Source organism: Channa argus, chromosome 16 (genome assembly GCF_033026475.1).
Source record: "Channa argus isolate prfri chromosome 16, Channa argus male v1.0, whole genome shotgun sequence".
Classification (NCBI taxonomy): Eukaryota; Metazoa; Chordata; class Actinopteri; order Anabantiformes; family Channidae; genus Channa; species Channa argus.
The window spans coordinates 10455001-10471567 of NC_090212.1; the positions used below are offsets into that span (position 1 = coordinate 10455001).

Genomic DNA, 16567 nt, shown 5'->3' on the forward strand with positions numbered 1-16567 from the left:
ATGGAGTACCGAGAATATGACAGGTGTTAAATCGCTGCTTAAACACAAACTGCTGTCATGAATAGGCACAAATATTAATAAGATATAATACTTTCACTAGCATCAAACAACATATAAATAGATGTTACTACGAAACAAGTCTCACCAGTGTAGGTACAGTGAAGATCTGAACAGACAAAGCGGTGACTGATATACTTCTCTCATGGTCATCATTGATGAAGTCCTTCTGGAGCTGCTTATAGTGCTGAATTAACAAAATTAACAATTAGTTAATCTAAATGCAATTTAGATTCTAAATGCAATTTAGATTAACTAAAGACTTTTAAGATTTTTTTTTTTTAATTTCCCCCCCTTTTTTTTACCTTTGTAAATTCTATTGCAAAAAGCCTCTTGAATTCTGTGTCCATTAGCATGCTACTGAAAATCAGCTCGTGAACCATCTTGCGAGCTCCTTCACACAAACAAACAAAAAATGAAAACACGTTGGTGTCAAAAATTAAAACGACAAATTAAGCTACTATTGTGTATAAAATGGACTTGCCTTTGTACATCCTGGCATCGTGCAGCATGAGCCTGCTAATGAGGCACAGCTGGCCTTGATTTGTGTTTGGTTCTAGTGCCACCTGACAGAAGGCCTGTCTGAAGCCAACTGCACAAGACACACAGGTTTCCAGTAACATAAAATGCACAAGTACAAGTATAATTGAGCAGTAATATGTAGATATACACTTGGCTGGTAATTGTTTTAAGTACACCTAAACTAATGCAGTCTAATGCAACAGTTCTGCAATAAATCCTATCTTCATGAAGCGTTACCATTGGTTAGGTGTGCCTATTAAAGTCCCAACAGACTGCATGTACTGGTAAGTTAGTGTTTGGTACTAGTGGTGGTAGCACCTGAGTAACTTATGATCTTTTGGAACCAGGGGCCAAGCCGCAGAGCAAAAGTCTGATGAGCCATAACTGTTGCATGAAGAATTTCCACTCGTAGCGGCTGCAGGGAAATGTGCTCAGAATTGGACTGCAACACAGCAGGAAAAGAGCTATAGTCCACACTGAGAGATGCAAAAGTGAACAACTGAACAACAGTGATGTTACTGTCAAGATGTCTGGTATTTACCCTGATGAGCTCTTTTGCTTGCTGGCATGAATGAAGCGTTCCTCTTTTTACTGCACGCCGACCCTGTGCATCAGTTGACAGTAATTACATGATAGAATAATGTACAATTGATATAACTGCAATTATAGAACATATTCAGGGCCTGAAATTCATTTTTCAAAATGGCGGTCAATGCCGCCTTTCCTTTGCTACTTCTCTGTCAGTGTCAATAATGTATGGCACACATATATTGGTTCACTCATGTTTACTGAGAAAAATGTCCAAACTGCAGAATACCTGTGATACACACTTCTGTGGCTACACAGGTTGCTGTCTCTCTTAGGTTCTACAAATAGTTTTGGTGCATGAATTAGGGCGACCCTGAACTCACGGGATAAGCCGAAAGGACAAAAAAATTTAAAAATAAATTAAAATGTATTTACATCTTGTCTGATAGTCGACAAAGTGTAAGGGTCTTAAAATGACAGAATTTTGTAAAGGCTGGTCTTACATTTTGAGATTATGTTTAAGCCATTGTGAGATTAGGTGTTAAAGTATTTAACATTATAGACCAAATGACAAGACCATTTCAGATCACTAGGTACACCTGTACAATCTAATGCAATCCAATACAGCACTCTGCCGGCTCTCAATTCTACTTTTACAAGGTTACAAAGTTTACAAGGTTTCTCAGTTCTTAAGTCATTAATTTTAAATAGTGCAACTAAAATTTTAACTGAAGCAGATTACTTGGGTTGAAACTTGGGTTGAGACTGAGTGATGCCTTGTTTCTGATATACAATCTTTGGCTTGACACACACTCTGTGTTTAAGTTTTGTTTCCACACTGACTGGCAGCGAGCATATACCCTAACAACAGCCCCTTTAATTTTGTCCTGTCATCATGACAACAGTGAAGATCACCACAGTTGCATAAGTAGACAGAACACAGTCTGTGCAGCTGCAGAGCTGTGATGAGAGCCATGATGTAACATTTTCTCGTACATTTAAAAAAAACTAATTACACATGTGGAACTGATAGTTTGATCTCTTTTATCATCTTTGGTGCTAGATGCTTTAGAAACTAGACACAGGTCTTTTCTATATTTTAACTGAAAGGCATTGCTTTTTAAAAAAAATGCATTTAAAACTATTTAAAAACAGGTCCTGTCTATATCTGACAATCTTGAGCGATAATACTGTTAATATTGGCGCCATTGGCATTGCCATTTTTGCTTTCGGGTTCCAATGTTTTTTTATGAGTGACTTGTCTTCAGTTATGTTGTGGTCAGCAGTCCACACTTATACTAATAATCATATCACTGAACTTTGACTGTGTAATCAGTGAGAGATGCTGTAATAGCAGAGGGGTGAGTAGAGAAAGGGAGAGAAAATGCGTGTTATCATGGTTTAATATTGCTGTAAATGTGTGCAGGAATTTCCTAAATTCCCAGAATACTGTAGTGAATTTCAGGCCCTGCTGATTCAAATTAATTTCCCTTTAATGGTAATGGAATGGAAACTAAAACATACCTCCTTGTCAATAAGTGCTGTGTGTGTCTGTGCTTCAGCCTGATCACAGTTAACAGAACGCTGCAGGGTGTAAATCACATGGTCGTACGAGTGGTGCTCATCATTGTACAGTACACAGTAGTATGCATTTTCTTTTTCTCTGTGTGGATGGAGAAATAAACTGTCATGGTTAATTTGAATTTGAAAAATTTGCATTTCGATTTATCTGTAATCAGAAAGGTCATACCGGGGCGTGAGTTCAGCTGACAGCTCAAGCTTCTCTTCCCACACCAGGAAATCTGTGACGTAGTGCAGAAGTACCTGGAATAGCTTCTCAGCTCGTTCATATAACTCAGGCTCTAAAACACACTCATCCTGCATTTAAAAAAAAATTAAAAATAATAACAAGAAATTCAAAAAACAAAATTAAATGATACATAACAGTGAGGCTGCAGATTAGCACCATCTCCCCCCTACTCTTCCCCTTCCCAAGAGAGCTATGTTGTCCAGAAGGGTCATATCGCTTGCAACCATTGTACTTCCAATGGCTGCTTCATTATAAGAGCTAGATGGTATTTTGTAGACTGATTGCTTCTAATGTGACCATTACTGATGGCGTTTCACTAACAGTGTTGCTAAACTGTCAACAGAGATGACTGAAGCTTCAAGGTACTGCAGAATAGAAATGTATCAGCTGTATCAGAGCTTGTGTCCTCTGTGAGTGTGTCAGCAGCAGATCTGTACGGTTAAAGCAACTTAACCAACTTATCTGTGACCAGCAGGATATTAAAATAAATGGAACTGGCAAGCTAAGCCCGTTCAAGAGTTTATCTCAATGCACAACTTATAATACAGGACAGATAGAGATTAAAACCAGAACAAGAACATGTCATGTGCCTTGGATGTAATGGATGTGTTTGCATAGAGGAAAATGGGTTCAAAAGTCACCTGATAAGTTTGACTGTGTGTTCTATCGTTCGCCTGCTGTTACGATTGACAAATTTCAGGACCTACATTAAGTTAATGTTGATCAAATCTCATCGCTTCATAGCTCGGGCTTATTTAGACATAAGTAACTTGTAGGCTAATTTTTCCAATGCTAAATTTTTCAGATAAGAAAACGTGTACAGCAACCTGCATGCTAAGAAGAAACTCATTACAAGCCTCATTCATGGTGGATTTGCTATTTAGAAATGTGAATGCCGTTTTCTGCCATATACATTCTTACTGGTTGCTTTGCTCTATTGAATTGAAGTTGAATTATTTTTAATACAAAAAAGTGCCTATTTATTTTCTAATAGCTCATTATGCAACAGCTCATCTGGTAAAGTGAAGGACAAGGTTCGTTTCAGCTCTTGTGTCTTTGAGGCACCCCCTCCCCTTAAGCCCACCCTGTTCTGATAGGGTTGTGGAAGTCTTCCTGTTTATGTACTTAATGGGTGTGGGAACCCAAAACAAAGGTCCTTTTATGGACTTTCACGTAGTTCTTACGTCATGCTGTTGGACATGTAGAAAAAAACGATAAAAAAAAAAAGCATAATACAGTAATGTTATGATACAGCATATTAAATTAAATCATCAGTCTTTCATCAACCTTGGTTTACATTGTGTTTGCATTTTTAACATACTGTTGGCCCCTACAGACATGTGCCTTTCAAATAAATTAAACTCTCTCTGGACAGCAGAAGAAATGGTGCTATACATACATCAATGTGAAAACACAAAATTCCCCTCTAAAGCCAGAGTTTTTTTTTTTCTCTGGGCTAAAGTAGGACCATGGTGGCCTACATAAACAGGGAGACCGGCACCCATGAAGAGATAAATGCTCACAGTAAGCAAAAGAAAATCCAAATATTCTTACTTTCAAGTGAATACACACTAATATGAACATCATTAAATACTACATTTAATTTCTGCTAATAGATCTTTCTTAATCTTACAAACTGCATGTTTAATAAATGTTTCAACAAGTGACTTCTCTAAAAGTGTTTTTCTTTTCTAATATAGTCACTTTAATGTTGAGACACTAAAGCCCATGGAGAAAATATGTTGCAATACAAAAGATAAAAAGGCAATTTTCTTAGTAACATTAAAGTCCAAACCTCAGAGAGCAAACGTAATACTGAGCACAGCTAAATATTTTTTACAGTTGCCTAACATTTAACAAACACTGAATCTGTGTATTTACTCGAATCTCAGCATCATACTACTACTTGAGAAAAAAAAAACACTGGAAACTACACAACAAGAGATCTGAAACATATAATTATGTTTAGTGTGGAAAAACTTTTGTGCTCATGCTATGCTTCACTGCTTGTGAAAATCTGTTCAAGAAAAGACAAAGCAGCCTGCCAGGCTGGAGCCAGCAATGTCTCTTAATACATCCTTTTTTCCGTAAACAACAGGTGATTCTGCCATCAAGCTGTATCTCGGCTCAAAGCGTAGGAGCAGGCTTTTATCAAAAGAAAGGACAAAGACTCTGATCAAAGAAATGCATGACAAACTGCTGAACAATAAATCACCACAGTGCGTAGCAGTAGTACTTTGGTAGCAGAAGCTGAATACAATTCTTCATAGTTTAGGAGGATTTAAGCAATTGCAGTTTGCCCTTAGGCAATCTCACCAGTTTACTAGCTCTCAAACAACCTCCCAATCACCTAACCTATTTATACATTTTTTCTGTTGTTGCAAGCCAACAAAGTGCTTTTTTTGTCATTTCCGGAGCCAAAGGCACAGCCAAGAGACTAGGACTAAGATGGGAAAATAAGCATTCTGGGGTTCAGTGACAGGGTGGGACAAGTTCGGCCCTCCCACATCTCTCGTTCTGCTTTATTATGTAACTCACCGTTACCATGGCAGTGGCTGCCCCAGGGTTGTGTTTGGAGCAACAGGGGCCGATCTTCCAGGCTTCTACGTCCCCACAATCACAGAAGCCCCCGCCTAATGACCCATGCATCTGGGAGAAAAGAGCACATACTGAAAGTCACTGAGGGTGCATAATGGATGAGCAGCTATACAGCTGCTCAACTGTAGTGATAATCCAGTGTGGATTCAACACAAAAGGCAAATGTAAGTTTACGAATTAATAACTCATTTTACTAAAAATTTATTATTTACATTAGGTAAATTTGTTTAAGTCAATACAAGAGGGTAATCATATAAACATCAGAGACAACAATTTACAAAAGTAAATCATAGAATAACAGGGCAAAAAAAAAAAAATCATTTAGAAATGTCATGTCACAACAAAAACACTGCTAATCCAAATAGGGTCAGCTGACTGTAACTAATTAGTGTCTTCAATATAAGTAAGTCAATCTGACTTATTGAATATTGTCACCAACCTTGTAACGATGGTTTTTGTGAACGCTATCCTGGAAGCAGTCCATGCACAGTACACAAGTGGGATCTATTGCACAATCCCTGCAATAAATTTAAGATGATTTATTCATTTTTTAACTTTGAATTGTTAGTTTTTACTTCAGTGTCTACAGTGTTAACATCATGAGCACATGACCTTTTTTTGTTGATAGTGATTCAGCGTGATATTTATTTTTAAATACTTTTGTTTCAGAAAACACACTTTTTTCATTTCATAATACATTCGATTTATATCAGGCATAACATTATGACCTGTGCAACTTAATACAATTCAATACAATGGCTCTGCCATAAATTCTACTTTTACAAGGTTATAATTTATCAGTTTTTATTTTAAAACTGTAAGGTAGTTCTAATGTTTTGGCCTCCTCATTTAAATAGGGTGGCCAAAACATTAGAACCACCTCTTCTTATAATGCACTCCAGTACAACTCATATTGGGATAACATAAGTTATATGACAGCCTCAGAAATAAACAATAACAGTGTAAATATCTACGGTTTGTGAGTGATATGTAATATGACAGCATTCAGGTCCATCTAAGAACTGCCCCATACAGAAACCTGAGAGCATCTACTCATTAACTATTCATTTTTAAGACTTACCCTAAATATTGCAGTGTTGTCACATAATTAGATCACTGTACAACTAAAACCTTTTGAGGCCAGACTATTCTTACTAGTCTCAGGGAGCCCCAATGGTATATGCATGTCTTTAAATGATAAGTCTTGCCTTTATGAACTTTTCACTCATCTAGTACCTCCAGATATGACTTTGTACTTTGCCACACCTTTTATACATTTAATATATCAGTACATTAGTGTACTTGTGTATGGACAATCTGCAGATCTACTCAAACCTGCAGGAATAGACAGTCTCGCCATCTTTAAAGACACGTCCACAGAGCTGGGAGGAGGTGCTGTCCTGTTTAAGCTTCTCCAGGCCCTCCTGAGGATCTTCCCCAAACAGGAAACACTCTAAAGGCCGGAGGAGTCGGATTTGCACAAGCTCCTCTTCTTCCTGAGCGCTGAATTCTTTCTTCAAGCAGAAGATCTGAGGCACCTGCTCCTTCAGGTAGCGAACCAGTTCTGCCCTGATGTCTGCAGCCTCCAGCCATTCCTACAGGGCAAGAGAGAAGAGCATGAATTTATATTTTTGTTATGACTCATATCTGTCTCATTACCACATAACCACTGCTCTCATAGGAATGCACAGATAAATATTTATCTTTAACAATGAATCATGTTTACAAAAGAATTACATGTTCAAATTGTACTTTTAGAAATATGAAATAAAACATGGTTAAGTAAATTTTTTATGTTGTGTTTTCAACACAGTTATGATGCCATTAAGCAAAGCTTTCATGAATCTGCAGTCTGGAAATGACCACCACCAGTAAAATCTAAATGGCATCAATGTGAAAAAGCTTTAGGGAAGAAAGAAACTACAGGTTGCTTGATTCAACATAAGTTAGTCATATCCCCTGCTCCTATTGTTTGCAGAATTACTGAAACTTTTTTACTTTGACACTTTGTTTCCAGGCTGTGGAAAGCACCATTTTCACAGCCAAGTACTTGTGAGTTACTATTTATATTGTAATGCATAGTGGATACCAATATTTGTTGCCAGGATTTCGTTATTCAATCTAGTGCAAACATGTTTGGATGGTGGGATCTTAACAATGATGACTACTTTATTTTAGCAGCATTAATACATACAGCTGTTACATGGAGCACACTGAACATGGAGAATCGATTCAAACAAAATATAACATCATTTCACCTTTTATAGTTCTGGTTTAAAAGTTTGATGTGCCACAGCTTCTACACAGTAATAAATGCCAATTCTAGATTTTGCTGTAACCTAACGTCACTGCATCCAATCATGCCTGTACATAATTAAAATCAGATCAAGTCTTAGAGAGTCTCACTTTGATTTTAGACAGTGGTTCATCACAGACACAACGTTACAAAAGTTGGTCTTGAAAGTGGGGGCCGGTAACGTCATGGCAACCCACGTTTATGCCATTGGGACCTACGCGACCACCCAATTACCACAGGATGGAGATTAACATACCAAGAAGGACATTTGTCGTTTGTCCACTTTCACAATTCCTGACTCATTAGACAGCATCTTACACGTACTTTAGTGAACAATAAATACTGTAACCGCTGCAGAGACATTTAACCATTTGAAAGCAACTGGCTAGCACAGCAGCTAACTACGAGGACTTGCTTGGTAAGAGTGGCATCTTTCAACAGCCCATTCAACCCGTACTGTAGAAAGTAACTAACACATTGTACCACAATGTTTCACCTCAGAGTCTCAGTAAGTACTATCAGCAGTATCAGAGGGTTAATAAACCTACCTTGCTGAGCTCCAGTCCGTCTAGGAGTTTGTCACTTTCCGCCATGTTCAATTTGCCGTAAAGGAGGAGCTGTCTGTGGGAGATTATTCACCTTGTAATGCTTTTGCGACAATTATAGATCATTATTAAAACACTCAACAACAAAAAAACACTTAAGCCTACATTTCTATTTGTGGATAAGCACTCAATGTTTAGTTTATCAATCAAATCAAGCACACATATTTGAGTTTCTTTTCAAATAAGCACTCAGTAAACAAAAAACCCGCCCTCTGCTGGTAGCCTTTGCGTTCTCATGCGAGGAGTCACGTTTTCATTGAATCTACAGTATATAGTACAGTTTATAGTTCATCCCTTATATATATATATATATATATATATATATATATATATATATATATATATATATATATATATATATATATATATATGTGTGTGTGTGTGTGTGTGTGTGTGTGTGTGTGTGTGTGTGTATGAAACTATATGTAACAATTAGCGACACTCTTTTGAGTATATATATATATATATATATGTGTGTGTGTGTGTGTGTGTGTGTGTGTGTATATGAAACTATATGTAACAATTAGCGACACTCTTTTGAGTGTGTATATATATATATATGTGTGTGTGTGTGTGTTTGTGTGTGTGTGTGTGTGTGTGTGTGTATGAAACTATATGTAACAATTAGCGACACTCTTTTGAGTATGTAAATTGTACTTATATTGTTTGTATATCCAACATAGCGCTGGTGTAAATGAATACGTTTGTCAGTGGAAATGGCTATGTGGAACCCCAGCCAATAGAGGGCCCTGTGAAGGTTGCTCTTCTCTCTGTGGTAATGAACGCATCTGGGGCTAGAGGTCAGAGTTGAGTGTTTGACAGAAAGCTGAATATGGATTCCATATTTCATGAGAAAGTAAGTTCAAGCGTTCAAACTAAAACCTTTGTCCACCACTAACTTTCCGTGTTTATTCAGAAAGCCATCTAACGCTATGTGTTTACCGGTGCTGTCTGGCCGCTGTTGGGAGATTTGTGGTGGTGTTTGTCAGTATTGTTGTTGAAGGCAGCTAAAATGCTACTTACACCTGCTATTCAGGGATTATGAAAAGTTTCTTTTATCTAATAGTAACAATACAGAAAGCCACAAGCATGTTATGCTTGTGAACCGAGTAAACGATCTGGCTTGATATAGCTACCTAGTTTTAAAAGGGAGTAATAACACTTTCTCTCTGTCTTGTTTACGTACGCTAAGCTAGCTGTATGTAGCTTAACTACTGTAGCTGTTATCGTGGTGAGACATATGTTATGTGCGTGTGCGTATGTGTGTGCTCGTTTTTAGGAAAACTTTTTTAAATTGTGCTGTTGTGTTAAAATGTTAACGTTACTTGTCTTGTTTGCTAACAATAGCTAATGCTTTATTTGTAGCAAGAGGGCTCGCTTTGCGCCCAGCACTGCCTCAACAACCTCCTTCAGGGTGAGTATTTTACTCCTGTGGACCTGTCCTCCATTGCTCATCAGCTTGATGAAGAAGAGAGAATGAGGATGGCCGAGGGAGGTATGGCCAGTGAGGAGTACAGGACCTTCTTACAGGTGAGGCGACATAGGAGGTTAATATTGGTGCAGTAGCACATTTATCCATGCTTTCACACTGCAACACCTTCTAAGTGTGTGTTCTGTGAATGCCTTGTTAGCAACCATCTGGGAACATGGACGACAGTGGGTTCTTTTCTATTCAAGTAAGTTTCAGACATTCACTTATTTAAATAAGAAATCTATTGTTGTTTGTATTAGTGCATGTAATTCCTTTTGTCTAATATCTAATTTCTCTAGGTTATTAGCAATGCTTTGAGAGTGTGGGGCTTGGAGCTAATCCTCTTCAACAGCCGGGAGTATCAGAGCCTGATGATAAATCCAATGTAAAGTTTCTTTGTCAAGACTTTATTGCATAACATTTTTTACTTATTTTCATAAATAAATTACAATTTAAATTGAGGGTGACATTTATGTCTTCCTTTATGTTTTAGAAACGAAAAAGCCTTTATTTGCAACTACAAGGAGCACTGGTTTACAATACGCAAACTAGGCCAACAGGTATGAAATACTTATCTTTATAATCTTTATAATATCTAAATAATTTCCATACAGTTTTTTTAACAATGTTTTGTTTCCATTGTAGTGGTTTAACCTGAATTCTCTGTTGACTGGACCAGAGTTGATATCAGACACTTATCTTGCCCTTTTCCTTGCACAGTTACAACAAGAAGGTATGGTAAGATGAACCTAAATTACTTTAAGTTGAAGTGATTTTGTGTGATGCAGAAAAAATGATCAGAGTTTTATTTGTGCAGGTTATTCCATATTTGTGATCAGAGGAAACCTGCCTGAGTGTGAAGCAGAGCAAATTCTAAGGATTATGAGAGTGCAGCAGCAGCAGCGGCCCAGGCTCATTGGAGAGGATGAGGCCCAGACAAGTGTAGGGTATGTATTGTGTGTGGAGACTCTGAAATGTGAAGGACCTACTGTATAAAATAAAGGAGGTGTCATATAATAATGTCTCATTCTGTTCTTTTAAAATAAAGTTTTCACTAACTTGTGGCAATTGATTAAGCTTTGTACTGTGAGCAGCAGGCCAGCAGCTCTAACCCAGACAGACACAGGCTTTGGTGTCGAAGATGAGGTTGTGGATGAAGATGAAGCGCTGAAAAGAGCCCTGGCACTGAGCAGACAGGACATAGATGTAGAAGATGAAGAGGCTGATCTTCGCAGGGCCATACAGCTCAGCATGCAAGGTAAATGATCAGCATGCCCATCATGGCTGCTGCCAGGGTTTTGCATATTTTTATAATGTGTTTTTATTTTATTAGGGGCAGTGATGAGCAACAAGTCATCAGACTATGAAGTAGGAAGTGCAAAATCAAGGAGCCAGGCACCAGTAAGTGCAGGCGGACAAAAAGAAACTCAGAATGAGACACTCACTGCAGAGGAACTGCGGAAGAGGAGACAAGCGTACTTTGATCGGTAGGTTTAACTGCACGTCTGTTAACCTCCCTTGGGTATAGGGTTGACACAGTATGAGCAAATCAGTTTAACAGTTTTGTAAATATTATGATACATTTTATGCTGTAAATGCGTTCTCACTTAAAATCTTTATTTACTGTACTTGTGGTATTTAAAGACCATGGCTTGTTGCTGCTTGAAGTATTCATGGTTTTACAGCCATCTTCCAGGGCAACTTCACCAATTTTCAACTTGCCTTCTATGGCTTTATTTTAGGCTGTAAATGTACATTCATACATTTAAACTTCCCTGTAATAAAAAATGTCTCTGTTTCTAGCTGAAAAACTCCTTGATATGATATCACCCAGAGGAGTTTTTTATTATTAGGAGTCCAGATGATGTCATTTGAGCGAGCTCTGCAAAAGCAGGTTGACCACGATTACAAATTCTATAGTAAGATCAACAAGATAACATGATCTAAACTGAAGGTTCCTTCAAGTCATGTCATCTGGAGGCATTTTTCAGCTAGACGTGCAGAGATATTTTAATATAGTGAAGTCAAAGGGAAGTTTAATGGCATTGTATACATGTACTACTCAAACTAGAACCAGAAGAAGCAAGTTCAAAATCAGGGAAGGCGTCCTTTAAATTTTGTGGAAATATAAATTATATATATTTTTGGGGGGCTATTTAGGCAGCAGCAGCAGGCTCAGCCAAACATTCCTCAGCCACCAGATACAAAATTAACAGGTGGATCAGGTAAATATGGTTGATTTTTATTTTATTTTATTTTTTAAATAAAAATATCATCCAGATTTTTTAACTAACTCCATTAAAAAGTGTGTCCATAAAAGACAAAAACATAGTGCTTTTTCCTCTCTTTGTAGGATCAGTAAACACTGGATCTAAGGAGGACCAAAAACAAAAGCCCAGCAAGTGAAGTTGAACAGTTTACCTGTGTGTTTACCAGCTGCCTGGATTAGCAACCCCATACAGGGGTAGCTTTGCTCCTTCCTCTAACTTTTTGCACATGCGAACACGAGGACAGTCAGAAGGCTGACACATTTCCCCTGGTTAGTTCGCTGACAAGCTATAGAGAAGAGAACAATAATAAAGAAAATGCAGCAGTTAGTCTAATCTAACTCAGTGAGGAACTAAGGCTGGGAAAAAGGGTGACCACAGAACTCATGATGCAGTTAATTCAAGTTTGCAATTGCCTTTGTACCATGGCGCCTTCTATTTCTATTGCATACAGTTTTTTTTAATTCTTGTTTTACTCTGATAGCGAGAGGAAGAAAATAATGTTCATCTCACAGAGGGTGTGCTTACCTGTCTAGGGTTGAAACGGAGACGAAAGCTATAGGAGACCAATGTATAGACAATAACAGAACTACCTTTCTTTATAACAGACTTGGGTTTATAGAACATAAGATGAAATCTACATGCCCCTACCACCAAAAAAATCTGTGTAGTTCTGAAATAATTTCTTGTTCCATTGTACATAAATGTATTTTAGCAAGCAGCACTAATATGTGAAGGTCAATTATTTTTGACACCATCAGTCATTGAATTTGTGAAAATCTAAGAGTGAATTCCCAAGGTATTTAGATAACATTTTTTTTTATTTTGACATTTCATTATTACCTTAGAGTATCACAGCTCACAAACTCAAGTTTAGATAAACAGTAAACAAAAATATACAGCATATAGAGCTACGTGGTAAATGTAAGGGTCTTTTGACTAATGCATATTTTTCATATCTTGTCCAGTATATCTTGACATTTAATGGGAAACAAATAAGCAGTCCATAAAAACCACAATAATACAGCTATGTGTTAATTTATCTATCACAAAAAGTTAATTAAAAAAGAATCGTCTGACATATCCAACCAGCCTAACTTGTATATGAATTCTGTTGTCTATTCATCAGTATTTGTCATGATCCATATAAGGAATTTATTATAAAGAAAAGACTTACCCTTTTTAAATGCTCCTTTACACACAGTTTTAAACTCACATGTTACAGTCCCTGGAATACTTAAGTTTAATTGCACAGATTTGTTACCCTGTTTTACAATAGGTTGAAAAATGAACATTAATTAGACAAAGATGGATTCTTTTGCACTGAACAAGTAGGTTTTCAACATGAGTTAAATATCTGAGAACTAGTGACTGATGTCCTTCAGAAAGAACTGAAAAAAGAAAGAATGGTGACTGTTATTTAACCTTATAATTTGTATGATTAAAAATCAAAAGAAAGAAATAAAACTATAATGTATCACCGCACGTTCACATTGAAGAGTCCCATTTTTTAATATATGACTTTATATATAAATATATCATTTGCTTAAATTCTTTCTGTTCATTCTCCATTAGCTTATGTTGACTAATGAAAACAATAATCCGGTATTACACAACATTAATTATTATAGCATTAATCTTTTTGCTTACAGTTAGGTTTTTCACAACCAATGACAGCATGAATATATCCTGATTCCTCCAAAAAAGTAATGGATGTCATGTTAAGTTTGGCTTTTTGTGCTTGAAGACTTTCAAGATTCCATGATTTAATTTTTATTTTTATTTAATTTTTTCTATTTAAAACACAGTTGTGAAACAGTAGAAAGTGTTGGCAGTTTTTTTGTTGTTTGTTTTTTGTTTTTTACATAATCTACTTCTTTGGCTTTTCTGTTATCTAGCTGTTACACAGCACATTTCTATGCTGTCCCAAAGTTTGTTGTGCCATGTCTCATAACATTGATGTTGTTTTGCAATTATTGATGGTTCTTATGACATTATGTCTGAAAAAAGGCCTTAAATGTTCAAAAACCAGCTCTGACGCTGTTTGGATCAACACAACTGGGAGTGTGTCCTGGTTAATATGTAACACTTAGAGCACACTTGCACTTTGTTTCCCCAAATAATAGATGGGTCTTTCAGACGTAACATTGCTCAAGCAGAATGGTATGTATGACTGTTAATTATAGGATAATACAATCAGATGTGTTGCATTTTAAATCTAATTATTTATTGCGATTTTAGTGGCATATATTTAACTATTCCGGTGTGTAAAACATCTAATGTTCTTGAATATCTTGTGACACTTGTTTGTCACTTTGTTTCAGACTGTGCACCCAACGTTTCTCAACCTAATAATGGTGGTAAAAAAAATGAAAATGGGATTTATTTTCATCATAATCATGTGCCTCCTCACTCCTGTCCAACGAGCACAAATACCGACTGTGACCATCTCAGATCTTTCCTTCAAAAATATAGACTTTGCCATGAATCTTTATAGACAAATATCCAGTTCCCATGACAAGAACATCTTTTTCTCACCTCTGAGTATCTCAGCCAGTTTTGGTGCACTCTTAATGGCTTCTGGTGGTGTCACGTATGATGAATTACTCATAGGACTCAACCTGGAGCAGCTGCAGAGGGCTGAACAGCCAGAACTTATCCCAAAGCTCTTTCAACTCCTTCACGAGAACATCACACAGAATGGATCACTGAAACTGGACCAAGGCATGGCCCTCTTTGTGCACCGGCATTTTGGGGTAGAGAAGGCATTTGAAGGCCAAATCAAGAAGTTTTTTCACGCTAATATCGAAACTGTAGATTTTTCAGACACAAAACGGAGTATCAGGTCTATCAATGATTACATCAAGAACAAGACCAAGAACAAAGTTACAGATATGATTTCCACCCTGGATGCAGAGACCCAGCTCATGTTGATTAGCACAATTTTTTTCCAGGGTAAGTTGACTTCATCTTGTGTCTTAAAACATCCTCTTGGTTCACTGATTTGTTTGCATTTACACCTTATTGTATTTTGACCTATAGTCTACATAGCTTAACATTATTAGTTCTTCACAGGGTCCTGGCAGATGCCGTTCAACCCCAATTTCACTCACGGAGCATCTTTCTACATTGACAACTATAATGTTGTGCAAGTACCAATGATGGTTAAAGAGGATAAGTTCTTTACAATGGAAGATTATCCTCTTGGAGCCAGAGTGCTTAAGTTACCCTACCAGCAAGGTGTTTCCATGCTTATCCTGCTACCCAACAAAGGCATGGACTACACTGTAATTGATGAAGACATCACTGCTGAGAAATTTATCACCTGGCTCAAAAGGCTGCAAAAAATGTAGGTGTATTGAGAAAATGTGTTTCAACATTACACAAAAGAAAAAATATCTATATTGTTTTATCTAGATGGATAGCTAGATAGATAGATATACACACACAACAAATATCAAGTACCTTCAGCAAGAGATAACAAGTGAGACTGTCATCTCTTCTTCGTAGCAAACTGGAAGTCAACATACCAAAGTTCAGAATCGAACAGTCATATTCCCTGCACAATCTTCTGCCAGATATGGGTATGGGCAGTCTCTTCAGTAATTCAGCAAATTTGACAAAGCTGAGTCAGGACAAGGGGCTAAAGGTGTCAGAGGTTAGTTTTCCAATTTTACTATGCTGTCCTCCACTGTATTTTCCAGACTGCAGATGATGAACTTTATGTCTAATGTGAAATCACAGGTGCTGCACAAGGCTGTGATTGATGTGGATGAGACAGGGACAACTGCAGCAGCTGCCACAACAACTGGAATAACTCCATATTCCTTACCCAGGACCTTTATTGTCGACAGACCATTTTTCTTCTTCATATATCACGAAGAGACAAACTGTCTGTTGTTCATGGGCAGAGTGATTGACCCCTCCAAAAACTAGCAGCACTAATATCACTGTATAATACATTACATTAAGTAATACTTACATATACATATTTTTAGGTTAATTGGGTAATTGTTTCAATCTCTGATTTGTTTTGAAATGCTTGTGTTTGGTCTCTTATAACCACCTACAGTAAATATAATCCATTTTACTTTACCTTGATGAGCCTTTTCCTGATAACTGCAGCAACTCCTATTAGCAGAGGGTTACTTTGGGGTGGGCCTCATATTTAAAATGAAGGCATCTATCAGTATGAATGTAATATGAGCTATTTTTCATATTCATTTGTTATAATTATCAATAATAACAAACCATACCAATTGTTACCGTCTACTAGATATTGTAAACAAATTGTGTTTCATTTTCACAGTTGTAAATATAAATACAAAAAAACTACTGGTATTTTATTTTAACTTTTATACAAATTGTTAACCACAGATAAAATCAGCTTCATTAACACTGCAGCAAACGATT

The 16567-nt window shown here is 37.0% G+C and overlaps 2 protein-coding genes across 4 annotated transcripts in view; one reads left to right on the forward strand and one right to left on the reverse strand.

The window, feature by feature from the left end:
* The window catches only part of ubr1 (ubiquitin protein ligase E3 component n-recognin 1), a 19542-nt gene extending 11047 nt beyond the window's left edge, over positions 1 to 8495 (reverse strand). The window contains exons 1-11 of the mRNA XM_067479771.1: positions 8360 to 8495; positions 6851 to 7110; positions 5955 to 6033; positions 5456 to 5566; positions 2858 to 2985; positions 2632 to 2770; positions 1121 to 1183; positions 898 to 1021; positions 542 to 649; positions 363 to 451; positions 146 to 244 (exon numbers count right to left, since the gene is read on the reverse strand). Of these exons, the coding sequence (XP_067335872.1) occupies positions 146 to 244; positions 363 to 451; positions 542 to 649; positions 898 to 1021; positions 1121 to 1183; positions 2632 to 2770; positions 2858 to 2985; positions 5456 to 5566; positions 5955 to 6033; positions 6851 to 7110; positions 8360 to 8404 (1245 nt within the window). The 5' untranslated portion in view covers positions 8405 to 8495. The remainder of the gene's footprint in view (positions 1 to 145; positions 245 to 362; positions 452 to 541; positions 650 to 897; positions 1022 to 1120; positions 1184 to 2631; positions 2771 to 2857; positions 2986 to 5455; positions 5567 to 5954; positions 6034 to 6850; positions 7111 to 8359) is intronic.
* Positions 8496 to 9148: 653 nt separating this feature from the next.
* Positions 9149 to 16249, forward strand: LOC137101171 (ataxin-3-like). 3 transcript variants are annotated; one of them, XM_067479208.1, is made up of 12 exons: positions 9149 to 9272; positions 9782 to 9946; positions 10048 to 10092; positions 10187 to 10272; positions 10381 to 10447; positions 10533 to 10620; positions 10705 to 10834; positions 10982 to 11145; positions 11221 to 11374; positions 12048 to 12112; positions 12241 to 14317; positions 14479 to 14624. In XM_067479208.1, the coding sequence occupies exons 1-11, from the start codon at positions 9249 to 9251 to the stop codon at positions 12291 to 12293; spliced, it is 1041 nt and encodes a 346-aa protein (XP_067335309.1). In that variant the 5' UTR covers positions 9149 to 9248; the 3' UTR covers positions 12294 to 14317; positions 14479 to 14624. The 3 variants fall into 3 exon arrangements, with proteins under 3 accessions (XP_067335309.1, XP_067335310.1, XP_067335308.1); XM_067479207.1 differs by lacking the exons at positions 9149 to 9272; positions 9782 to 9946; positions 10048 to 10092; ... (5 more) ...; positions 11221 to 11374; positions 12048 to 12112 and adding exons at positions 15230 to 15503; positions 15665 to 15812; positions 15899 to 16249 and having other exon boundaries at positions 14161 to 14317; positions 14479 to 15109; XM_067479209.1 differs by lacking the exons at positions 9149 to 9272; positions 9782 to 9946; positions 10048 to 10092; ... (5 more) ...; positions 11221 to 11374; positions 12048 to 12112 and adding exons at positions 15230 to 15503; positions 15899 to 16038 and having other exon boundaries at positions 14160 to 14317; positions 14479 to 15109.
* The last annotated feature ends 318 nt before the right edge of the window (positions 16250 to 16567 follow it).

Coding starts and splice junctions, on each gene's coding strand:
- LOC137101171 (XM_067479207.1), top strand. Junction 15,110..15,229: donor TAGCACAATTTTTTTCCAGG/GTAAGTTGACTT, acceptor AGTTCTTCACAG/GGTCCTGGCAGATGCCGTTC. Junction 15,813..15,898: donor AGGGGCTAAAGGTGTCAGAG/GTTAGTTTTCCA, acceptor GTGAAATCACAG/GTGCTGCACAAGGCTGTGAT.